The sequence below is a fragment of the Amblyraja radiata genome, chromosome 9 (genome assembly GCF_010909765.2).
Source record: "Amblyraja radiata isolate CabotCenter1 chromosome 9, sAmbRad1.1.pri, whole genome shotgun sequence".
Lineage (NCBI taxonomy): Eukaryota > Metazoa > Chordata > Chondrichthyes > Rajiformes > Rajidae > Amblyraja > Amblyraja radiata.
Window position 1 is genome coordinate 31,654,184 of NC_045964.1, and position 26,047 is coordinate 31,680,230.

At 41.8% G+C, this 26,047-nt stretch overlaps 1 protein-coding gene across 2 annotated transcripts in view; it reads left to right on the forward strand.

Moving 5' to 3' along the window:
* The window catches only part of scfd1 (sec1 family domain containing 1), a 128,568-nt gene that overhangs the window by 23,772 nt on the left and 78,749 nt on the right, over nt 1–26,047 (forward strand). For both annotated transcript variants that reach the window (XM_033026988.1, XM_033026989.1), the window contains one exon: nt 763–862. In XM_033026988.1, coding sequence (XP_032882879.1) covers nt 763–862 — 100 coding nt within the window. The remainder of the gene's footprint in view (nt 1–762; nt 863–26,047) is intronic.

A 26,047-nucleotide genomic window follows, 5' to 3' on the forward strand; every position in this document is an offset into this window, starting at 1 on the left:
CAGGTACTGTCTATTTAGAAGGTGGACACATAATACTGGAGTAACTCAGCGGGTCAGGGAGCATCTTGAGTGATGATCACAATGCTGCTTGATCCACTGAGTAAAAGCGGGCTGTGCGGAGCTGGGGACGATAAGATTGGAAGCTGAGACGGGCAGACAGCCGGAAGTGATAAAATCAGAGACAGTATGGGAGGTAATGGCCTGTGCTCATCTGTGCGGTCATGATCCAAGGGAGGTGTCTGAAGTTGGAGCCTGACTGAGAGCTGGGGTCTGAAGAAGGGTCCTGTCCTGAAACGTCACCTGTTCCTTTTCTACAGGGATGCTGCCTGACCTGCTGAGTTACTCCAGCAATTTGTGTCTATCTTTGATATACACCTGTAACTGCAGTTTCTGGTTGTTACATTATTAATGTTTGGGACAAAGACCCATCATTTAATTATTTGCCTCTATACACTTGTTTCTATTTTGAATGTTAGAACAGTAAACAGTTCATGATTGTGAATGTTAAGATGAGATATCTGCTTTTTAGAATTAAATAACTAACAAATTAAATCACATTAAAAATTGCAGTTCATCATCCATAGTTGAAAACGGTCAGAATTTGTTTATTTCTGGAAATTGTTTTTACAAGAAATTCTCAATAACATGATTGCATGGCATGGAGCTTTGGAAGAATGTTGACAAGTGAATAGTCTATTATTTCAATATATTGAAAAGTCCAATTTGCGTATAGTAATATTTTTGTTCCTTTTGCTTCTACAGTTTCCAAAGACCATTATTAGTCCTTGTGGACCGAAATATAGATTTAGCAACTCCATTACATCATACATGGACATACCAAGCCCTGGTTCACGATGTCCTGGTAAGTAAACAACTCTGCTAACACTTTATTTTGGCCCTGACAATGATGCTGTTTAATTGCAGTTAAGTACAAAGATACTGTCCCAGCGTTTCCACTTTGAAGGAAATTACCTGAAATTCAGGAAATTCTGGTTGTCTTCGGGTAATTTTAGGGAAATGAAATAATTTCGGTAAATCCGGCCACGGGCTGATTTGGGGGGGAAAATATATTTGTAACCATCCGCACCTGCGTAGTTGGGGAGGCCGGTGACGATTTATGGACGCAAAAAGATGCTGCCTCCCCGCGGGTGCACAGTGGGCCCAGGCGGGATCAGATCACCACCATTTTCACTACACATACACATCACCTCCACGCCCCGGGCCTAGTGGGGCCGTGGAATATTGCGTTGGGAGAGGGGGAGTCTGTTTTTTTTTTTATCAGGGGTGTCAAGCTTCTCCTGGCCCGGGGCTGCAGCATTTGCCCACCCGGTCCATCACCTCCATCCGCGGCGTTGGAGCTTCGCCGACAGTCAGCCTGGCGTCCAGGGAGCAGATCCGTCGGTAGAGAGGAGACCGTTCTCCCGTCGCCAGGCGGGAGCAGGAATGACTGACTCTTAATCCAGTCCTGGCAGCAGCCGTGACCCGACACCAGGAAATACCATACAATTCCAGGAAATTTGGGATTCTATTTCAGGAAATATTTTGAGGTGTGGAAGCACTGTACTGTCCTATAGTACAATAAAAATATTAACTGATTTAACATGCCCTCGCTGAAAACCTTGTCTGATGGGCACATGTTGTTATCGATGTGCACATTAGTTGGCAACTTGTTCCAAGGAAGAAAAACTATGTTACAAATTGCTGCATTGCATTGCATTGCTCTATTATCTTTCCAAAAACAGTACATGCACCTGTTGTTTTACCCATGTTTGATTTCTGTGTTTTTGAAATAATTCGCTTGTACCTTTAATACCAAAGCTTGATTTGCACACTTGTATTTTTGGAATAACGCACTCAAATTTACTGCGGAGAATGCAGTCATGTGTATATTTAATTTGCACTTTTTTTAATAAGGTGCTGCTTTTCAAGCACACAAACCACGTGCAAAAATGAGGTGCCTGTTGTATCTGATCTCATTTCCATTATTTTCATAGCTTTATTGTTTTAAACATGCAAAGTTTCCACTATTTTAAAATATAAGAATGTTTTAATTAACAGGGGAATGTTAGTGCCGATCAATTAATCTCACTAACGTACAAAATACAGTGCCTTCCATAATGTTTGGGACAAAGAGCCATCATTTATTTATTTGCCTCTGTACTCCACAATTTGAGATTTGTAATAGAAAAAATCACATGTGTTTAAAGTGCACATTGTCAGATTTTAACAAAAAGCTATTTTTATGCATTTTGGTTTCACCAGGTAGAAATTACAGCAATGTTTATACATAGTCCCCCCCATTTCATGGCACCATAATGTTTGGGACACATGGCTTCACTGGTGTGTTTAATTGCCTCCTTAATGCAGGTATAAGAGAGCTCTCAGCGCTTAGTCTTTTCTCCAGTCTTTCCATCACATTTAGATACCTTTTATTGCTGTTTATTGACATGAGGGCCAAAGTTGTGCCAATGAAAGTCAAAGAAGCCATTATGAGACTGAGAAACAAGAATAAAACTGTTAGAGACATCATCCAAACTTTAGGCTTACCAAAATCAACTGTTCGGAACATCATTAAGAAGAAAGAGAGTACTGGTGAGCTTACTAATCGCAAAGGGACTGGCAGGCCAAGGAAGACCTCCACAGCTGATGACAGAAGAATTATCTCCATAATAAAGAAAAATCCCCAAAAACCTGTCCAACAGATCAGAAACACACTTCAGGTAAAGATTTGTCAATGACTACTGTCCGCAGAAGACTTCATGAACAGAAATACTGAGGCTGCACTGTAAGATGCAAACCACTGGTTAGCTGCAAAAATAGGATGGCCAGGTGATAATGTGCACTTTAACCACATGTGATTTTTTTTTTCTATTACAGATCTCAAATTGTGGAGAACAGAGGCAAATAAATAAATGATGGGTCTGTCCCAAACATTATGGAGGGCACAGTAAATAGTTATTACCTGAGTTGTGATAAACAGTGGGAATGTTACCATTAATTGATCGTTGTTTTTCTTCCATCCCATTCTTCATCTTTGAATCCAGTCTTACTATTTCCAATCTCCTTTTTGCACCTGATTTGACATGGATAACACCCACTCACATTTATTTTTGTGTTTATTTGCTCATTTCATGTGAATTGTTAAGCAGATGAGCTATTCTTATTCTGTTACTCGCCATAATCCTGTTTCCTGCTCTATATTTCGCACTGTTGCCTATTCACACGTCCTGCAACATCAGAGAATTTTCTAGCACTGAAAAAGTTTACAACCAAATCCAATGAGACACCGCAAGATGCACTTTAATTCAGAAGGCATAGATTTTTAGATATTAAGATAATAGACGAATTTGAGATGAGTGCAAGGAAGTGGTTCTTGGATAAAAGACAGCCCTGATCTTATTAAATAGCAGAGCAGATACGAGGGGATGAATGCTTCTGTTTTTCAAGCTTGAATCTTTATGCTCTTTTGTAAGTCAGTGTAACTCGTAACTACCAGAAGATGGCAGTGTGATGCTACAATGATTTTACACAATACAACAGTATTTGTTGAAAGACCCAATGAAGTTTATTTCTCTGGCTAAAAGGCAATTTCTTAATAGCAAGTCTTTTTTATTACCATTGTATGAAATAATGTTAGTATTGAAAATTAATAATTTGATTTACAATGCATGGTTGAGATACATTCAAGGTTTTAAACCTGTACATTTACTCAGATGAGGAACAGCAGGCTGGCCACAACAGAATCCTATAATAAAGAGGTTTATAACTGGTGTTCAGGCTCCAAATCACAACATAATTTTAGGGATAAGGGGAATGGATCTGTGGTTAGAGTTAATGTCATTTCCTTGAGTCTGATCACATCTGTTAGAACAAGACAGAATTATCATTTTGTTAAGCCCTTCTACAGGGAAGTAGATCATTCAGTTAAAGTTTAAAAGTACATATTACGTGCAAATGAAAGCAGATTCCCTTTGATCATTGCTAAATCTTCAACCAACAACATCCTGGGGATCACCAATAACTAGAAACCTAACTAAATTAGCCACATAAACACTGTGGGAAGAGTAAGTCGAAAGCCAAGTGACATCTAATACCCACCATTTTTCCCAATATCTATAAAAGCTTTTGTCATATTGACCATTTAATAAGGTTCTGCGTGGTAGGCTGCTCTGAATGGATCCAGGGAGAGCTCGTCAACTGGATAGAGAATTGGCTTTTTTGGAAGAGGGTGATGGTGGAAGGTTGTTTTTTGGTCTGTGGCGAGAGGTGTGCCTCAGAGATCGGTGCGCCTCAGAGATCGGTGCTGGGCCTATTGCTGTTTGAGATTTATCTCAATGATATGGATGAGAGTTTGTGAGGCATGATTAGTACGTTTGCAGATGACAATAAATTAGGGGTATCTTTGATAGCAAAGATGATTATCATAAATCGCAGCAGGATCTTGTTGGGCAAGTGGGCTGAGGAATGGTTAATGGAATTTAATGCAGATAAGTGTGGGGTGTTGAATTGTGGGCATTCAAACCAAGGCAGGATCTTCACAGTGCATGGCAGGGCCCTTGTGAGTGTTGTAGAGAAAAGGGATCTAGGAGTAGTGGTACATAGTTCTTTGAAAGTGGCAACACAGGTAGATAGGGTAGTCAAAAAGTCTTTTGGCACATTGGCTTTCATCAGTCAGGGTACTGAGAATAGAAGTTGGAATCTCTGGATAAAAGGAATAGGTGACGTTTCATGTCAAGACCCTTCTTCAACTCGAAATATCACCTATTCCTTTTCTCTAGTGATGCTACCTGACCCGCTGAGTTATTCCATCTTTTTGCATCTATCATTGGTTTAAATCAGCATCTGCAGTTCCTTCCTACGCAAAGACGTTGGGTGTTATGTTACAGTTGTACAAGACGTGGATGAGGCCACATACGGAGTATTTTGTTCAGTTTTCATCACCCTGCTATAGGAAGGAAGTAGTTAAGCTGAAAGAGTGCAGATATGATTTAGAAGGATGTTGCCAGGACTAGAGGGCATGAGCAAGAAGGAGAGGATGGGCCGGCTAGGTCTTTATTCATTTGAGTCAGTGAGGTGATCTTATAGAGATGTATAAAATGAGGGGAATAGGTACGATGAATGCACGGAGTCTTTTACCCAGAGTATGGGGGAATCACAAACCAGAGGATATAGGTTTAAGGTGAGGGGGAAATATTTAATAGGAACCTGAGGGGCAACATTGTAGATGGGGCATCTTGGTCAGCATGGGCAAGTTGGGCTGAAGGACCTGTTTCGTTGCTGTATGATTCTATGACTCTACTTGGCTGTTACAGTTCAAGTTAGCAAGTCTGATGGCTGAACTTAAAATGTGCAGTTCCTTTCGGTGTTCAATGTAGAAATCGTGTTGTCTTCCTTTCTCCAGTTCAGTTGAGCGAAGAACAGAATGGGTTCATTTTCTTGGTTCTCTTTTTTTCAACATGTTGGTATATAAATAATAGACACTTGAAGTTACTACCAGGGATCAATACAGCCTCTGCAAGGGTCAGCAGAAATGGAGCTGAACAATTGACTTCAAACACTCATTCGAAAAAAAATTGATTATTCATCTTGGATTTAGAAATAAATAATTTTTGCGGTCTGTTTTGTTTTAAAATTCTTATTCTGTGAACCATCCATGTGTTTCTTGAAAGCATAGTTTTTTTTACAAAAAAAAATGTTTTATTCAATGAGTGCATTGTCCTTTTGCAGATTCTTATCATTCGTTTAAGCCTTAAGGATATGCAAAAATCCCTTTGAAAATACAAAACTTGGAAACTGCATCCCTTAAAAAGTACATCTGCAAAGACTAACGTCACTTCAGCTTTGAAATGTTGAGATTTGATGTGACTTCCTTTCATAAACCACTCTTTCCTTTAGGAAATGAACTGAGTAATATTTTGTATAATCAGCGACTTAAAATTTAGTGATTCGATTCTTGTGTTTTAAGCAATCTTCGTGAATGTTCCCACTTAGATTTTGCTAGAAATAAATAGTTAGCGAAAGGCATTTCTTAGAAAACATTAAAGGTTGTATTCCTAAATTTTTACTGTGATTTATGCATTCAAGGATCCAAAATGTTTATGAACTTACTGCCATGCCTCCACTGGGCTCCATGACGGCAGAATTTCTCCAGAAATAAAACACTGCTTTATTCTGCCATGTCCTTAAACGGAAAAGAGCCTCAAGTATTTATAAACTGTTTTGCTGTAATAAAGCCTTGAAGATGTTATGATTTTTAGGTGACTTTTCAGTGCTGTATACAGTGCTGTATCCTCCCCCCTCTCTCTCCTCCCCCCTCTCTCTCCTCCCCTCCATCTCTCCTCCACCTCTCTCCACCATCTCTCCTCCACCTCTCTCCACCACCTCTTCCCCTCTACCTTTTCTCTCCACCCCCTATCATCTCCCCCCTCTCTCCACCTCTCTTCCCCTCTCTCCTCCCCTCCCTCCCTCCTCCCCTCTCCCGCTCCTCTCTCCCCCACCTCTCTCCTCCCCCCCCTTCACTTTCCCCCATTCCCTCACCACCTCTCCCTCTCCTCCCCACATCCCTCTTCCTTCACTCCAAGGTCCAGTCCCGTCCATTTAGCACTGGATTCCTATCCGCCGCGTCCACACAAACCAATGGGCAGCAGCTCCGCCATCTTTGAGGAGGGCGGCCCTAACCCTCCCCCGGGTGAAGTGCGGGGACAGATGGTTCCGGGGCGCGCTGAGCACCAAGCGCCGCTTCAACTGAATTTTTACATCAGTAGAACCGCGTCCACTAAACCAACTAACCTTTTGCCCAGTTCATGGGATTATATCAGTTACACTTTTTTGTAAAGAAGTGTAGATGACGGGGAAAAAAACGGCTGTGGGCTGGATGATTTTGGGTTACGGGCCCGATCCGGCCCGTCAACCGTAGGTTGCCGATCCCTGGACTAAATGAAAAACATACTCTGATTCAGATTCAGCTTAGTTTATCGTCATATGCACCAGGGTTGCAATGTCATTAATTGTTTGCATGGAGCTTATAGACTACTCAGTTTAATATAATAATAATAATAGACACAACAATAAATACAATGGAATACAGTGCAATGGTGCAAGATTAAACTGCAGTCTGAAGTGCAAAAACAAAATAAATCAGAGTTAAGAGTAATAGTACATAGGAGCACCTCTAGTAAAGGGGTGTAGAAGAGATGACAAGTTTGGGAGTCTGATAGGACGGGGGAAGAAGCTATTCTTAGATCTGGCCATCCAATCTTTCAAGCTTCTGTGTCTTCTCCCAGAAGATCGAAGCGAGAAAGGTGAATGGATGAGATGGCAGGCATTCTTGGTGATACTTCCAGCCTTCCTGATTCAACGGACCATGAAGATGGACTTGGATGGAAGAAAGTGTTGAGCATGTCAAGGACTGGGCTGTGTTCACCACTTTGCAGGTTCAGGCGGTCAGTTCTGTGCCAGATTATGGGAATAATATCTATAGTGCATCTATAAAAGTTCAAAAATATCTTCGTGCACATGTTGAATCTTCTCAAGTGCTGAAGAAAGTAACTACACTGATGCACTTTCTTGATCGCCACATCATCGCGTTAGTTGTTGTTCTGACACCATGACACAAAGTTCCTGATCAATTTCCTGTTTCAGTATTTAGTTCCGTTGAGTTTATTATTGTTGCAATGGACAGTGAAAAGCTTTTTTGTTGCGTGCTATCAGTCAGCTATACATGATTACAATCAAGCCTTCTATAGTGTACAGATACAGAATAAAGGGAATAATGTTTAGTGCAAGGTAAAGTCTGATTAAACATAGTCCGAAGGTTTTCAATGAGGTGGATGGGAGTTCAGAACCGCTCTCTCGTATTTTTTTGGAAAATTGTAATTTTCTTTCTCCTGTTTCTGTTCATTTGAAGTGGGGGAAAACATTCTTATGATGGATCTTCACTTGCTGAAGATTTAGAATGATGGTTTACATCGTTTGCACTAACCGCTTATAGCCCAATGTGGCAGTTGTTGAGGTGATCTTAGTCAATGAGGTGTTTAAGAAAGAACTGCAGATGCTGGACAATCCGAAGGTAGACAAAAATGCTGGAGAAACTCAGCGGGCGAAGCACCCTCACCTGCTGAGTTCTCCAGCATTTTTGTCTACCTTTAATCAAGGAGGTGCTTTATTTTCTGCAAATAATGATACACAATTTAAAAACGATGGATGATTTTCCACGAAGATTATATTTAAATTAAAACTATAGTGCATTCAGAAAGTATTCAGACCCCTTCACTTTGTGCACATTTTGTTATGTTACAGCCTTATTTTAAAATGGATTAAATTCTTTTTTTTTCTCATCAATCTACACACAATACCCCGGGATGAAGAAGCAAAAACACGTGTTTAGAAATTCTTGCAAAGTAACTAAAAATAAATAACTGAAATATCACATTTACATAAGTATTCAGACCCTTTGCTTTGACACTTAAAATTGAGCTTAGGTTCATCCTGTTTCTATTGATTATCCTTGAGATGTTATAACAACTTGATTGGAGTCCACCAGTGGTAAATTAAATTAATTGGACATGATTTGGAAAGGCACACACCTGTCTAATAAGGTCCTACACTTGACAGTGCATGTCAGAGCAAAAACCAAGCTATCAAGACGAAGGAATTGTCCGTAGACCTCCGAGACAATTTCTGCAGCATTGCAGATCCCAAAGAGCACAGTGGCTTCCGTCATTCATAAATGGAAGAACTTTGGAACCACCAGGACTCTTCATGGAGTTGGCCGCCCGTCCAATGAGCAATCAGCGGAGAAGGGCCTCGGTCAGGGAGGTGGCCATGAACCCGATGGTCACTCTGACAGAGCTCCAGAGTTCCTCTGAGGAGATGGGAGAACCTTCCGGAAGGATAACTGTATCTGCGGCACTCCACCAATCAGGCCTTTATGGTAGAGTGGCCGGACGGAAGCCACTCCTCAATAAAAGGCACATGACAGCCCACTTGGAATTTACCAAAAGGGTTGTTTTCTCTGGTGCTCTGGTCTAATGAATCCAAGATTGAACTATTTGGCCTGAATGTCAAGCGTCACGTCTGGAGGAAACTAAGCACCGCTCATCACCAGGCCAATACCATACCAACGGTGATGCATGCTGGTGGCAGCATCATGCTGTTGGGATGTTTTCAGCGACAGGAACTGGCAGATTAGTCAGGATCGAGGGAAAGATGAACAGAGCAAAGTACAGAGAGATCCTTGATGAAAACCTGCTCCAGAGCGCTCTGGACCTCAGACTGAGGTGGATGTTCACCTTCCAATGGGGCAACGACCCAAAACACACAGCCAAGACAACACAGGAGTGGCTTCGTGACAAGTCTGTGAATGTCCTTGAGTGGCCCAGCCAGAGCCCGGACTTGAACCCGATCGAACATCTCTGGAAGGACCTGAAAATAGCTGTGCATCAACGCTCCCCATCCAACCTGACAGAGCTTGAGCGGATATGCAGAGAAGAATGGGAGAAATTACCCAAATGCAGGTGTGCCAAGCTTGTAGCGTCATCCCCAAGAAGGCGAGGCTGTAATCGCTGCAAAAGGTGCCTCAACAAAGTACTGAGTAAAGGGTCTGAATACTATGTAAATTATATATTTCAGTTATTTATTTTTAATTATTTTGCAAAAATTTCTAAACATCTGTTCTTGCTCTTTTATAATGGGGTATTATGTGTAGATTGATGATAAAAAAAAAAGAATTGAATCCATTTTAGAATAAGGCTGTAACATAACAAAATGTGGAAAAAGTGAATGGGTCTGAATACTTTCCTAATGCACTGTAATTTGAATTGGAGGCATAGGTAGGATTCTCTTTTGATTGAAGCTGTAACACAGCAGTAGAGTTGCGGCCTTACAGCACCAGAGACACGGGTTTGATCCTGACTGGGTGCTGTACGGAATTTTACATCCCCCCCTGTGACCACATGGGTTCCCCCTGGGTGCTCTGATTTCCTCCCACACTCCAAAGATGTACAGGTTTGTAGGTTAATTGGCTTTGTTGAAATTGTAAATTGTCCCAAGTGTGTCGGATAGGGCTGGTCCATGGTGATTGCTGGTTGGCCTGAACTCGATGGGCTAAAGGCCCTGTATATCAAAAGTCTAAAGTACAATTTAGAGTTGGAAGATAAAATTTGTTCTAGTTCGCTGATTGTCAGTTAAGGCTGTGTTAACTCGCAGTTAAATGCAAAAATACAGTGCCCTCCATAATATTTGGGACAAAGACCCATCATTTATTTATTTGCCTCTGTACAAATTTGAGATTTGTAATAGAAAAAAAATCACATGTGGTTAAAGTGCACATTGTCAGATTTTATTAAAGGCCATTTTTATACATTTTAATTTCACCATGTAGAAATTACAGCTGTGTTTATACATAGTCCCCCCCATTTCAGGGCACCGTAATGGTTGGGACACATGGCTTCACAGGTGTTTGTAATTGCTCAGGTGTGTTTAAGGTGCCTCCTTAATGCAGGTATAAGAGAGCTCTCAGCATCTAGTCTTTCTTCCAGTCTTTCCATCACCTTTGGACACTTATTGCTGTTTATCGATACGAGGACCAAAGTTGTGCTTATGAAAGTCAAAGAAACCATTATGAAACTGAGAAACCATTATGAGACTGAGACCACCAGCAGTCTGTTCGTCTTTTCACTTTTTTTGTTATTTTTTATTTTGTTAAAAGTTTTGTTTAATGTTCTTCGGTTTGTTTTATGTGGGGGGAAGGGGGAGGAGATCGGGGGAAACTTTTCAGGTTCTTACCTTCCCAGAGATGTGATCAATTTTCGGATCACATTCTCCGGGCTCTGCGGCCTACCATCTATGAAGCTGGAAGTCTCCTTGTGAGCCCCACCGCGGGGTGTGGACTTAAGATCGGAGCTGATCCCTTGCCTGGGATTGCTCCCACCGCGACCACCACGGAACCAACACCAAGGGCTCGCAGCCTCGGGCGAGGCCGACTCGGGAGCTCCAATGTTGCGGAAGGTTCGACCAGCCCTAACGCGAGGTTCGATCGCCCGGGGCGGGGGAGCTGACAACCCCCAATGCTGGAGCTTGATCGCCTCGACACGGAGGGCCCGAACGCCGCCAGCTACAGGAGGCAAGATCATCCTGTCAACGGGGGCTCGAGGCCCACGACCGAGGAAGAACTAAGGGCAGGACTTGAACTTTATATAACCTTCCATCCCAGTGAGGAATGTGTAGGAGTCACTGGGGTGGATGTTCATGTTAAAATGTGTTTTTGAGTGATCTGTTACTTTTAATTGTATGACTGACCTGGCCAATGAAATTCCTCGTATGTTGCAAAACATACCTGGCGAATAAAGTGTGATTATGATTCTGATTCTGACACAAGAATAAAACTGTTAGAGAACCTTAGGCTTACCAAAATCAACTGTTAAGAAGAAAGAGAGCACTGGTGAGCTTACTAATCGCAAAGGAACTGGCAGGCCAAGGAAGACCTCCACAGCTGATGACAGAAGAATTCTCTCTATAATAAAGAAAAATCCCCAGACACCTGTCCGACAGACCCGAAACACTCTTCAGGAGTCAGGTGTGGATTTGTCAAAGACCACTGTCCACAGAAGATTTCATGAACAGAAATATAGAGGCTACACTGTAAGATGCAAACCACTGGTTAGCCGCAAAAATAGGATGGCCAGGTTACAGTTTGCCAAGAAGTACTCATAAGAGCAACCACAGTTCTGGAAAAAGGTCTTGTGGACAGATGAGGCGAAGATTAACTTACTTCAGAGTGATGGCAAGAGCAAAGTATGGAGGAGAGAAGGAACTGACCAAGATCCAAAGCATACCACCTCATCTGTGAAACACGGTGGTAGGGGGTGTTATGGCCTGGTCATGTATGGCTGCTGAAGGTACTGGCTCACTTATCTTCAATGATGATACAACTGCTGATGGTAGTAGCATAAATTCTGAAGTGTATAGACACATCCTATCTGCTCAAGTTCAAATAAATGCCTCAAAACTAATTGGCCGGCAGTTCCCTTCTGAACCTTCTGAATTTTGTCGTCGGCAGGGCAGTACTCTACATATCGCCAACTTGGACACTTTTACATTTTAATCAAGCCAATTAACCTACAAACCTGTACATCTTTGGAGTGTGGGAGGAAACCGAAGATCTCGGAGAAAACCCACGCAGATCACGGGGAGAACGTACAAACTCCATACAGACAGCACCCGTAGTCGGGATCGAACCCGGGTCTCAGGCGCTGCATTTTTGCTGTAAGGCACCAACTCTACCGCTGTGCCACTGTGACAGCAAGACAATGATCAATAAAGGAGTTTTTCAAAGCTAAAAATGGTCAATTCTTGAGTGGCCAAGTCAATCACCCGATCTGAACCCAATGAGCATGCCTTTTATTCGCTGAAGAAAAAACTGAAGGGGACTAGCCCCCAAAACAAGCATAAGCTAAAGGTGGCTGCAATGCAGGCCTGGCAGAGCATCACCAGAGAAGCTACCCATCAACTGGTGATGTCCATGAATCGCAGACTTCAAGCAGTCATTGCATGCAAAGGATTTGCAACAAAATACTCAGGGCTCGTACGGTCCTTGAAAGTCCTAGAATTTGGAACTGTTTCTTCAAGGCCTTGAAAGTCATTGGATTTATCATAGGTCCTTGGAAGTCCTTGAAAATGCATTTAATGATAAAAGTGTTAATTCATGCAGTAATGTGGCCTTTTTTCATCAAGTTTATAATGCGTATCTATATTACTAAAAGTCTGATCTTGACCGCTTTTGGCCCACTGTGCTGCGATTTCCGAGAGAACGCCGCCACCTACGGCCGTCATTTTTGGCCACCTCGCTCAGAGCCCCCCTCCGCCTTCCAGGACCGGAGGACTATTCCCATCGATGAAAAATCAGAGAGATATTAATGTTTTTTATTAAATCGGCATTCGCTCTGCTGCCCCCGCTGGCGGCAGGGGGGAGGGACTATAAAACCCGGAAGTGTAGTCCCTCACTCAGTCTATGCCAAACCCAGGAAGCGAGAGAGTCACGGCTCTCTGAGCTGTGGATAACACTGAACGCACGTCTACTCCACGGTGAGTCCCCTCGATGCGGCTGTAAAGTGGCTGCTGCCCAATTGTTTGCCTCGCCTTTTTAAAAAGTTTGTATTCACAAAATGAATTTTGGTTGTCAGGTGGCTGCTGCCCAATTGTTTGCCTCGCCTTTTTAAAAAGTTTGTGCTCACAAAATGAATTTTGGTTGTCAGGTGGCTGCTGCCCAATTGTTTGCCTCGCCTTTTTAAAAAGTTTGTGTTCACAAAATGAATTTTTGTTGTCGGGTGGCTGCTGCCCAATTGTTTGCCTCGCCTTTTAAAAAAGTTTGTGTTCACAAAATGAATTTTGGTTGTCGGGTGGCTGCAGCCAAATTGTTTGCCTTGGCTTGGCTTTTAAAATTGTTGCAACAGTGGCTGCTAGCCCAAGAATCCATTCGGCCCACAATGACTATACTAGCCCTCTGGAAACCAGTACCTTCGGCCCGCAACACCCATACTAGCGCAGCAGAAAGCCCCCCCCCCCCCCCCCACTGGCGAGCAATATTGGAATTGGTGGAGAGGTGGAATATTACGTTGGTGACCAGCCCTCCCATGTGATGCTGGGACCCAACGGGTCCCACTTAGTCTAGTTTTTATTTAAAAATTGGGAAACATTGTTAAATATGTTTGATAAAGACGTTCCCTGTAGGAGGGAGGCGTTCCCTGTAGGAGCACTAGGACCCAGCAGAGTCGGACCACGTGCTGTCTGCATTGTGGGTTGTGGGCCTGGCGCTGAGCCTGGGGAACTCTGGTGAGGTGACAGCTCTGGCCCACTGGTGGCCAGTGGAGAGGCAAGGGTCGAAGGGGTGTGAGAGTGTGTGAAGGCCCAGAGCTGCGGGAGAGTCAGGGCGAATTGGTGCCAGGCTGACATCTCTGAAAAAAATACATGATCACTGTCTTTTTCTTTACTTGCTTGATAATTATATTTCATGATAATTAGTGAGTGCAACCATGCAAATATTTTGTCATATTATTAAATTAAGTATTATATGTTTTATTGTACTAGTTATACACTGGGATGTAGTGATAGGCTATAATCTTGTTTGGCCCTCTTGGGAGACTAGCTTGATAGCTCCGGCACCTAAAAAATTATCACTGCAACACTGGGTAGCGCGGGAACTTACACGTTGAGGGTTTCAATTAAATTTTGAAATCAAAAAAGCAGTTCAATCCTTCCCATTAATGTGGTTGCATAAAACTTTATGATTTGTTGGTTAACCTTGATTGATGGCAACATGTTTTGTTTTTAATTTCTTCCATTTGTTTCACTTAAGTTCTTTTTTGAGTTCATAAAATTTATAAAACTAACATTTTCTTTATTTTTTCCTACGGCCCGCAAAAATATATAATGTGGCCCTCATGCTGGAAGGTTTGGAGGCCCCTGTTGTAAGGTATAATTTTTAAAAAAACACAATATAAATTAAGGGTAAACAAGCAAGGAAATTGTGTCATTTCAAGGTATAACTATCAAAAAATTATCAAAAATTTCCAGTGTAAAGGATACTTCTCTCTAATTAAACAAGTATGGAACAGGTATCATGTAACAAGTAGGTGTAGGTGTAATATAAAATATTTTCAATATGATTTAAGTATAAAGAAGCAAGGAGTTGGTGTCATTTTAAGGTATGATTATCACAAATTTTCTGTGTACATTAAGAAGTGACAAGCAAGTAAAATGTGTTATTTTAAAGTACAATTAAAAAAAATTACAGTTTAAATTAAGGGTAAAAAGGCAAGAAAACGGTGTAATTTCAAGGTACAATTATCAAAAAGTTTCTGCATAAACGGGGAGCTGCCCCCTTTTACCCCCACCAGGGGCGTTGCCCTTTGGAACCCTACCAGGGACAATTGTGGATACTTTGAAGCAGGCAGGGACTGTACAGGTTTGCAGGGACTGGTTGAAAAACAAAGTTTCCCATTATCATGGTTTCAGATTGAACAACTAAGGGATAAGAAAATGGACCATCAGTGCTCTATTGAAGTACGAATATAGATAAGTTAACCATCTTATATGGAAATATTATGTAGTTTAATGTCGTTCTGTGCAACCTGTACTAATAGATTGACTGATCACCTTCCCAGATTTCCCTGAAAATCAGTATCACACAAGTAACACAACAGAAAACAAGGTCTCAATTCCAAATTCCAATGGGCATTTGGTAATAATTTGAGCTAATTCATAGCTGCGATTGTTATTTTTTGATTTTTCTGCCGTGTTCTTTGTACTACAGGTGTGCAAAACATGATTTTCAATCAAATCAGACAGTGACCAGCCAACCTTCTTACTTTTATTTAGTGCAGAATCAAATCATCCAATACCAAGCAATTTATATACAAGTCTCTGATAAACCATCAATGTTTGCTGGATTTTGGTCCTTGAAAATTGGATTTTTGGACCTTGGAAGTCCTTGAAAGGTCCTTGAATTTATAGCTGTTCCAAGTGTATGAACCATGAATACTAAACGTGACTACTTTCATTTACATGTCATTGCTGTGTCCCAAACATTATGGGGCGCTGAAATGGCGGGACCATGTATAAACACTGCTGTAATTTCTGCATGCTGAAACCAAAATGTATAAAAATGGCCTTTCTTAAATTCTGACAATGTGCACTTTAACCACATATGATTTTTTTCTATTACAAATCTCAAATTGTGGAGTACAGAGGCAAATAAATAAATGATGGGTCTTTGTCCCAAACATTATGGAGGCCACTGTATGACCTGAATTATTTTTTTCATTTGGACGTAATGGGTGAGAACTAATTTTTGTCTTCAAGGTGTTTCTGGCTGCACTAATGTGGCAGTGTAAGATTTCTGTTTTATTTTAGTCACAAAGATTAATGCTTCATTTAATTTTAAAGACCTCAATGAGCTTGCTAAATTCACTTTAAAAGTATCAGCTAAATTATTTAAAATGTTTGAAAGGAAAGCGCAAAACTGTTTATGGTTAAATATTCCACGATTTGAGATGTGGCTCATAATGAGTTTGTTTGAGTGGCAGCTATGAAGTTCAGTAGCTTTTTAAAGCTCGGGATGCTGAGTAATATCCATTCAAAAATAAGTCATGGTAAGAAATGCATCTGTTTTTCATCTATGAAATGAAAATCACATTTGTCACCATATGTTCAACTGGAAACTTAATCATTCTCATAGACAGCTAAAGGAACGTTGTGGTTTGGGCTTAGATGAGAGGTGCATCACTAGCTGAATTGGTCAAGCACTATTCATAGCACTGGCCATAAATCAATTTTATTTGTTTTTCTGTGGATTTGTGGATTGATTAAGTACAACTGTTTTGATAAATAATGGCATCAGATCTGAATTTATGGTATTTTTCGGTTGAGCAATTAGAAATGTTTGAACTTAGCAAAAAAAGTCTTAGTAAGAGTGTTAAATCCTAAAGATGCTTTTAGCATGGTGGATAAGATTAAACAGCATTGCATTGCGAGCAATTTTGTTGTGCGCTTTGGGTTTCCAATGGCAACACGTTATTAAACACATATTTCTATATTCCATTACCTACAAAAGAAAGATCCAATACCTAAAACCACTGTGGGTTTCAACTCAACACTTACTTTACACTTTTACCAAGAGCTTAAATAACCGTTTGGAATATCTCCAATTCATTTTTGTTTAAGAATATAAATTTGTGCTGAGTAATTAAACAAAAATAGCTAAAGATGGCTTATTGCTGATTAATTCTGAACTTTTCCAATTCTCTAATGCATGAGGATAATTAAATGTTGAATAATTTTGAAACCAAAGTTCCAAGTCGAATTTTTGATGTCAAAATGATTAGTCTCAAATCAAACTCAACTTAGATCAGAATTTCATATTTTAGTTTGTGGCTTTGACTGTAAAATTCATTCTGACAAAACCACTAGGGCCTTCTCTCCAGCCAAGAACATTGAGTTGGATGCACATGCTAATAGACTGAAATGCCCCTTTGAACAAAATGTAATATTACCATGAAAATAGTGTGTTTTTCTAAGAAATAGATGGTTTCTATTCTTGAAATAGATGGTTTCTATTCTTGAGCTAGCTTTTTTATGTGTGGGGAGGGGGGGGAAGGGGGAAACTAATTTTCAGGGTCCCTACCTGGTCGGAGATGCAGCTTTTCTCCGGGCTGCACTTTCGACCCGTCCTCGCGGCCTACCAGCGGGCCTGGAGCGGTATTTCCTGAGGGGACCGCCCGGAGCATCGGCGGCGGCGGAGCTGCGGGTCCGAGGAGCGAGGGGACCGCCCGGAGCCTTGGCATCGGCGGCGGCGGCGGCGGCGGCACCGGCATCGGCGGCGGCGGCGGAGCTGCGGGTGTGAGGACGGCGGTGCAGCGCTGGAGCGCCATTGCGGGGCGGGCGGTGCCTTGCCTGGGTCGCCGCGCTGGAACTCCGGTGAGCTGGGACCGGCGTTAAAAACATCGCGGAGCTGCGGGCGGCGGCGCTGAACTTTACATCGGGAGCCTGGGATCTCGCGACGAGATCGCCAGTTGAGCTCCATTCGGCGCGGCCTTGTCGGCTCCGGAAGCCACGGTCTCAAGTAGGGAGGCGGCCGTTCCAGGGTTCCCATGCCGCTGAGAGGACTCTCCCGACGCCGGAACATCATCACCCGGCGAGGACGGCCTGGAACATCGGGCCTCCGTAGAGGCAACTGTGGAGGCCTCAAAAGGCCCGACTATGGGTGGACATTGGGGATGGGACTGGACTTTGTGCCTTCCCCCATAATGGGAACCATTGTGGGGGGATGTTTTTATGTTAAAGCTATTTATTATTGTTATGTTTGTATTCTTTTTTATGTGCTGCATTGGTAAAAGGAATTTCACTACATCTAGGTGTATGTGACAATAAATCAACCTTTGAACCTTTGAACCTTTGTTCTGGTATTGGTCTAAGTTGTGGTGTTGACTGCGATAATGAATGCTCTTTAAATGTTGATTCTTGAGCTAGCCAATTCAAATTTATTATGTAATAGAAAGGAACAGCAGATGCTGGTTCAACCAACCCAAAACGTCACCTATCTATTTACTTCAGAGATGCTGCCCGACCTGTTGAGTTACTCCCAACATTTGTGTTTATCTTCCAATTTATTATAATCGTTACTATATTCCAACAATATTCATCATTGACAGTAATGTACTCTTGAGCTTGAGCAGTCAGCTTTTTGTTTCACCATTTGTTCGACTCGTGAATCCTTTTGTACTTTTCATGTTCTGGTGACTTGAATACAGTATCAAGAAACGTTTGGATTTATGAATAGCTTGAAAACTCGTTTGTTACATAATAAGGTTGCAGATATTTTATTTTCATTCCTTCAACTGAAGCACTAGCTAGTCAAAAATAGGGGTTGATTCATTCTTACTGCCAAACTATCCTTTTACCAATCTACGTCAATAAAATTAAACTTTTTTACCTTCCCTCTCCACCATTAGCATAAATACTTTGTTTCTGTATTATCACCAAAGTGTATAAAATCATGAGAGGAATAGATAGGGTGAATGAACAAAGCAAAAACAAGAGGACATGTGTTTAAGCTGAACCTGACCTGCACCTTAAAGGTGGGTATATGGAACAAGCTGCCGGAGGAGGTAGTTAAAGCCGGCGCTATAACAACATTTAAAAGACACTTGGATCGGTACATGGATAGGAAAGGTTTGGAGGAATATGGGACAAACGCGGGCAGATGGGACTAGTGTGTATGGGGCATCTTGGTCGGCATGGATGAGTTGGGCCAAAGGGGCTGTTTCCCTATGACTGACTATTTGCTTCAAAAAATTGCTTCATTCCCAGTAAAATCTCATGGGCTCTATACCCTAATATTCAATGTGCATTTATTAACAACTGTGCCCTCTTCACCTAATTACAATATCATTTAAAAATTTCCATTAATACATTTTTTTATGTTTCTACAATTGTTGAGTAAGGAAAGTAAATAGTTTACTACACTCAGTTTAATGAAGTGTACAATTACGGTCTTTTTTTGGGGTGTGAGAGCTTAATGGTCACACGATTAAAATTGCAGGTTCAATTGTCGGCCAAATGTGTTATACGACCATTTTCCCAGAATCCCTGAGATGTAAAATGCTCATAAAATGTCATTTATTGCCACGTGTGAAGTAATAGAAACGTTTGCATGATTAAGAAACAATATCTTAACATTATGTAAAGGGGTCTTTTTGCCATTGAAACTTATTTGGTTGTAACTGGTTGTGACTTCAGTGAACAATCAATATTTCTGTCGTATACTTACTACTTTGTATAATACTTACTCTGTGTAGCATTCCATAATCCTCAGGAATTTTGATGTGAGGTATCCCTTCGACCAGACCACGGAACTCCAACAAATAATCTGGTCTGGTACATTGTTTATGTACTCAGATGTTGTATCCTGGGAGGTCATATTTTAAATGAGATGTAACTAGGTTTGCTAATTGGGGTGAACATAAAGTCCTTGTGTACTTTTCAAACCAGAGGAGTTTGATGTATCTTATACATCGGCGAGACCAAACGTAGACTGGGCGATCATTTCGCTGAACACCTTCACTCAGTTCACCTGGACCAGCCTGATCTCCTGGTTGCTAAACACTTTAATTGTCCTTCCCACTCCCACATTGACCTTTCTGTCCTAGGTCTCCTCCATTGTTAGAGTGAGGTTAAATGCAAATTGGAGGCACAGCATCTGATATTTTGCCTGGGCAGCTTACTGCCCAGTGGTATCAATATTGATTTTTCTAACCTCGAGTTAACGCCGGCATTCCCTCTCTCTCCATCCCTACCCCACCCACGTCGCACCAGCTTCTCGTTTTTACGCAACAGCTAACAATGGCATGTTTCCTTCATCATTGTTACTTTTTTTGCATATCTTTCATTCATCGTTCTTTATTTCTCCACATCATCTTCTATATCTCTTGTTTCCATTTTCCCTGACTAGTCTGAAGAATGGTCTCGACCCAAAACGTCATCCATTCCTTCAATCCAAAGATGCTGCTAGCCCGCTGAGTTACTCCAGCTTTTTGTGTCTATCTTCAGTTTAAACCAGCATCTGCAGTTCCTTTCTACACGAGTTCCCTTGGTATTTAGGCCAAAATGTATTGATCAGTCAGTGGTATTATCTTAACCTGTCATTTTTTGCTAATGGCTGATTCTTGAATATTATTAAGGAGAAATTGGGTAATCTTATTTAATGATGGTGAAATGCTTTGGGAATGGATATGCAAACCATTTTGCCACATAATCAGAAACTCATACAAATTCCTATTCAAACGCGTACAAATGCCTAGGGCATTGCTCTAAGGTAAGAGGGGGAAAGTTTAATGGAAATATGTGGGGCAAGTTCTTTACACAAAATGGTGGGGCCTGGAACACATTGCCAGGGTTGGTGGTGGAAGCAGATACAATAGTGCATTGAAGAGGCTTCTGGATGGAAGTGCAGGGCATAGAGGAATATGGATCATGTACAGGCTGATGACATCGGTTTAACTTGGCATCATGTTTGGCACAAACATTTTGTGCTGAAGGGCCCTATTCCTATACTGATCTGTTCTATGTTATGCGGGAAGGCAAAGAAGAGGCCTTTTTTGTACAGCATGAACTTAATGATTGTCATAAAGCATATCTGTATTTCATAGCTATACAATGTTTGTTTGCTGCTGTCTGATTATATTTATAGTCTTCATGGTAAACTATTCAAGAAGTTCATCTTGAATTAAAGAAATAAAAGTGAAATGCTTGACTGGAATTATTGAAGTAGTAAACAGAAAAATGATAGCCATGACTAGGATTCATAATATTTTGAAACCATTTAGCTTGCCAAGGTTAATAATATTTTCCCTTTTTGAAGACATTGTGTTTTGAGTTTTAGCTTTTTTAACTTTCCAAAATCAACTTTTGCTTTCTGTTACAACTAATAAAAATAAATTTTGAGCTCAATGCTGAAGATTAATTGATTGTTCCCACTGATCTGAACATTGCAATTTGTCATTTTAGTAAATTTATACAAATGTTCCACTGCATTCTGCAAATTTATATAATTTGGAAAATTTGCAAATATGATTTTGCAAGGCAAGATTAGCCTCATGAATTTGGCCAACCTATTTTCTTCTGTCATCTGTGAAGAACTCTGTGCCAAGTTAACAATTATGTTTGTCTTATGTTTTTTGGATGCAAACAAAATAAACATACTTATTTGATTGTGTTGGTGCTAAGGAGATTTTGCACTTGTACATCTGGAATCAACCTTCAGAATTTGACACCACTTTGAATCCTACCTTTAAAAGATTTATGGACTGTTTGGTTTCAGCGTTACTTACCCTTTCACTTGTGAGTTATGGCATGGAATAATATTAACAAAGAGTTAGATATTGAAGTTTAGTTCATAAGTGTGTTCAAAGGCTGGCATCGTATTCTTAAGCCAGTTGTTGCATGTACATTTGATTGAGGCTTAGACGGACCATTTGTGTTTTGGCTTTGCATCCACTACAGGCTAATTATCCGTTGGTTGCCTTATCATTTGTTCTTGGCATCTGGGCAGCATGGCAAAGGCACATTTACTCTTAATCCAAAGTTGTCTTGCAAAGTTAGTGAAAGATCTTCCACAGCTACTTTATGCCACGTCAGAAGGTTTATTCACACTAAATATATTTTTTCTGATGCCAGATCACTAATTACCACGTTTATTTTATGCAAATTCAGATTCTCCCATGTTATAATTTAGATTTTTTTAAATCTCAGATTGATATGTGATGTAAGTGAATTGCTTGCAATAAATTGGATCAATGTGATCATCTGCAATAAATAAAACCTCATTTTCACAAAATTGGCAAATTTGGTTGGGGAAAGCTTTGTTTGGAGGGCGCTGTGGTGCAGCAGTAAAGTTGCTGCCTTACAGCGCTAGGCTTTGAACCTGACTACGGGTGCTGTCTGTACGGAGTTTGTTTGGTCTCCCTGTGATTGAGTGGGTTTTCTCCGTGAGCCTCCCACATTCCAAACGTGTGCAGGCTTGTAGGTTAAATGGCTTCTGTATATTGTCCCTAGTGCAGAGGATTGAACTAGTGTACAGATGATTGCTAGTTGGTGAGGACTCGGCGGGCCACGCTGTATCTCGAAACAAACTAAATTCAGCACTAATGGTTTGTTCAATGTTAAATGATTCTTTATTGTCACGCATGCACTGCATAGTGAAATTCATGCACCCGTCGCCATACTTTGCCACCATTTACAAAAGAAAATAAAAAGTCCAAAAGTCCACATTCAAACGAGCAATCTCCGTCTCATTCAAAGCAGCAATTCAAACACTTGGTGAGGGAACAGGAAGATTTGTAATGGAGCTGCGAGGAGATTTGCACTGTCCAGGACATCAGGACACATTGTTTTGCCACGGTAAAAGTGTGGAGATATTGCACTATGCACTATGAGCTGATTGCACCAGAGAGAAAAATAAGTAATCTGCAAAAAGATTCACAAAATGATTCATTTTTCATCACGTGTACCAAGGTATGATGAAATACCTTTTTTTGCATACAGCTCAGCAAGACTATTCCCATACATGAACACAATCTCCCGGTTAGTACAGAATGTACAGCACAGCCCACTGAGTCTATATGCAAGAGGCGCCATTTTACTGTCCCAGCCTGTTGCACCGACTCCTCGCCTGGCCAGCCTTTGTTCCCGGGGTGGGTGCCTCTCTCAGCCAACCTCAAGGGCGCGGAAGGTAAGACCCCCGTGGTTCATCACCTTGTTCAGCATCCGCCGCAATCGCTGTCTCCCTCCACCCTCCTTTCTGATTCTCGGTTTTCAGGGGCAGGGTTTGGCAACCTTCCCTCTCCAGGCAGGTTCACAGTTCCGCGGCTTGTGGTTGGGATACAGCTACAGCTCACTCAACAGTATGGCAATATTTTTTCAGTTCATGGTACAGTAATTCATTGGAAAGTTGAGGTAAATTTAACAGACATCAGGGCTGCCAACATTGGGTGAGAGTTGGGAGTGAGAAATTTAACTTAGATTAGCTATGAATAAGGTTAGACTAAATTACATTCCACAGTAGAGCCCAAGCTCTGATCAACACGTGCAGCACATGAATGATCTTAGTATATTCATGTATGGAAATCAGGTTATAATCAAACACTTGGCCCATGTTGACCAACCTGGGTCTCACTGCACACCTGGTACTACTGACCCTGACTCCAGTTGCATACCTTCTCTCATTCCTGTCCCTGAGTCCAGCCTTACACCTGGCGCCCTATTCTACCCTGATCATAGCTGCTTACCTGCTTAGGTTCCCAGTGCTGAACACTCCCCTGGTCCCAGCTTTGACTGCACACCTAGTACTATTCCAGACCTTGACTCTGGATGCACACTTGGCATTGCTCCTAGCCCCTTTGCACTGACAATATATCTGGCCCACACATAAAGCCCCATATCTGATCCCCTGGACTTAACCTATTACGTTCAAGTCCACAGGTGCTTATCTAATGCAGTAATCCTTTATGGGGCACTTCACAGACCAAATTATGGATAACAAAATTTGCTAAATTCATTGGCTTCCTTGTTATCTAACATGCTAGTTACTTTGTCAAAGAAGTCATCAATTGGTTGAACATAATTTCTCATCCATAAAATTATACTCACTCAGCTGTATAAGTATTCTGTTACCATTTCTCTCTAGAAAGGGTAAATAACGCTGAAACCAAACAGTCCATAAATATTTCGCCTCTCTCTCCCTCCCCTCCCTCTCACCCTCTCTCTTCCCCCCTCGCCCACCTCACTCTCCCTATCTCTCTCCCCCTCTGTCTTTCCCCCTCTCTCTCCTCTCACCCCCTCTCTCTCTTCTCTCTCCTGTCTCCCTGTCTCCTTCCCCTCTCTCCACCTCCCTTTGAGAGTCTCTGTCCCTTCAGCACAGAGACTCTCACGGCAGCGGCGCAACGCTTCTGACGCCTCAGACGGCCCAGGACTCTTGCACTGAGGCTGCTCCATGGCCGGAGCTGCAGCGAGCGACTCTCCAGCCCCCCAAACACTCACCAGCCCGCAAACACTCGCCAGCCCCGCAAACACTCGCCAGCCCCGCAAACACTCGCCAGCCCTGGCTCCCCGCATCTGCTGCCGCTGCTTCTGCTTCCATCCCTCCCTCAGGCCCCGGCTCTCCAACACCTGCGGCCCATGCAGTTTATCTGAGTTTTGACATTTTCGTTGATCACAGAATTTCTCACGACAGAGCGTGAGAAAATTGTGATCATCATGAGAGCGTGAGAATTTGTTCAAATGTGTGATTCTCACGCTCAAAGCGTGAGAGTTGGCAGCCCTGAGATAAACTGCAGAATCTTTATCAGGGTAAAGCAATTTTCGTATCGTTAGTCAGAGTATTTCCTCCAGCGCCTTCAAGGTCGACTGCTGGAGGCGTCCGCGGCTGGAATACAAAGATGGCTGGTTGAGGAGAGGGACGCTGGTTTACGGGAAGTGCTCCGGTATATCCAGCGCATGGCCAAAACATGGCGGCATCAGTATGTGTAATATATGCATAAAGAATGTTGCTGTGCAGTTGCATATGTGACAAATAAAGCACCATTGGATTTAAATCCTAATTCAAAGATGAAGCAAATCTTTGAGTTGTTTATTCCCTCAAATCACATGGCATATCACTGACTGGTTAGTCAAGCGTTATTGGCAGCACTCTACCTAGAATGTGTTTTGCAAGCTCATCTCATCCAAGTCCACATGCCTGCTCTGTCCACAGTGATTGAAGTTCCTCGGAGATTTGAGGTATTCTATGTATGCCTGCAACTGACTTCATCTGTTGAGAGAAATCTAAATTGATGGATTCTTACGAGCCATGTAATTTGAATATTGTTTTTGTAACAAGCAATACATTACTCTTCAACAATCTGCGCAGCAGCAATGCAATTCAAATAGGATGCAGTTTAGTTTAGAGTTACAGCGCGGAAACAGGCCCTTTGGCCTACACAGTCCGCACCGACCAGCGATCCCCGCACATTAACACTATACTGCTACTGTAGACTCTCCCTCAGTTTTAAATAGAAATTATTTTGCTATTCTTTTTCCCTCATGAATTGTGTTTTTTTAAATATTCTAAAGCAATTAACTAATGTTGGGTATAGATCCGCAGGTGTTCAGTGATATATTTGCCATTAAGGTGCAGTCACCAGCCTAATTGTCTCAGAGGAATATCATAATTTGCTGCTGAGCAAACATGCAGTCCAAAAGCAATAGTACGACATGCAGATAAGGAGCAAATCTCTCCTCGCTAGCCCAGTATCCTAATTGCAAACCTAACCAAGACCAGTAAACTCATCATAACCAGAATGGACATACAATAATGCAATGTACTTGCTCACTAGGCTGACTTGTTTTTAAGTTTCCAAATCTCATTTAAAATCTTACTTGCACAGCAGTAAATTTGCTGCCTTACGGCAACAGAGGGCCGGGTTTGATTCTGACTACGGGTGCTGTCTATACAGTGTTTGTACTTTCTCCCTGTGACTGTGTGGGTTTTCTCCAGGTACTCCGGCCTCCTCCCACATGCCAAAAGTGTGCAGGTTTGTAGGTTAATTGGCTTCTGTAGTATCATCCCTACCGTGCAGGATAGAACTAGTGTGCAGGTGATTGTGGCCGACATGAACTCAGTGGGCCAAAGGGCCTGTTTCCACTGTATCTCCAAACTAAACTGCAGGTGGGTTTTCTCTGGATGCTCCGGTTTCTTCCCACATTCCATAGATGTATAAGTTTGTAGGTTAATTGGCTTTTGTAAATGTTCCTAGTGTGTAGGATAGTACCAGTGTACAGGGTGATCACTGGTCATTGCGGACTTGGTGGGCCGTAGGGCCTGGTTCCGTGATGTATCTCTAATGTCTATATTGGTCAAACGTAATTTCCATTTCACAAAACAAGACTAAATATCTTTAAAAGAATTTCAGTGTTGTGCTCTAATGTTGTTAGTAAAATTCTTCCAAGGTTTCCTTGT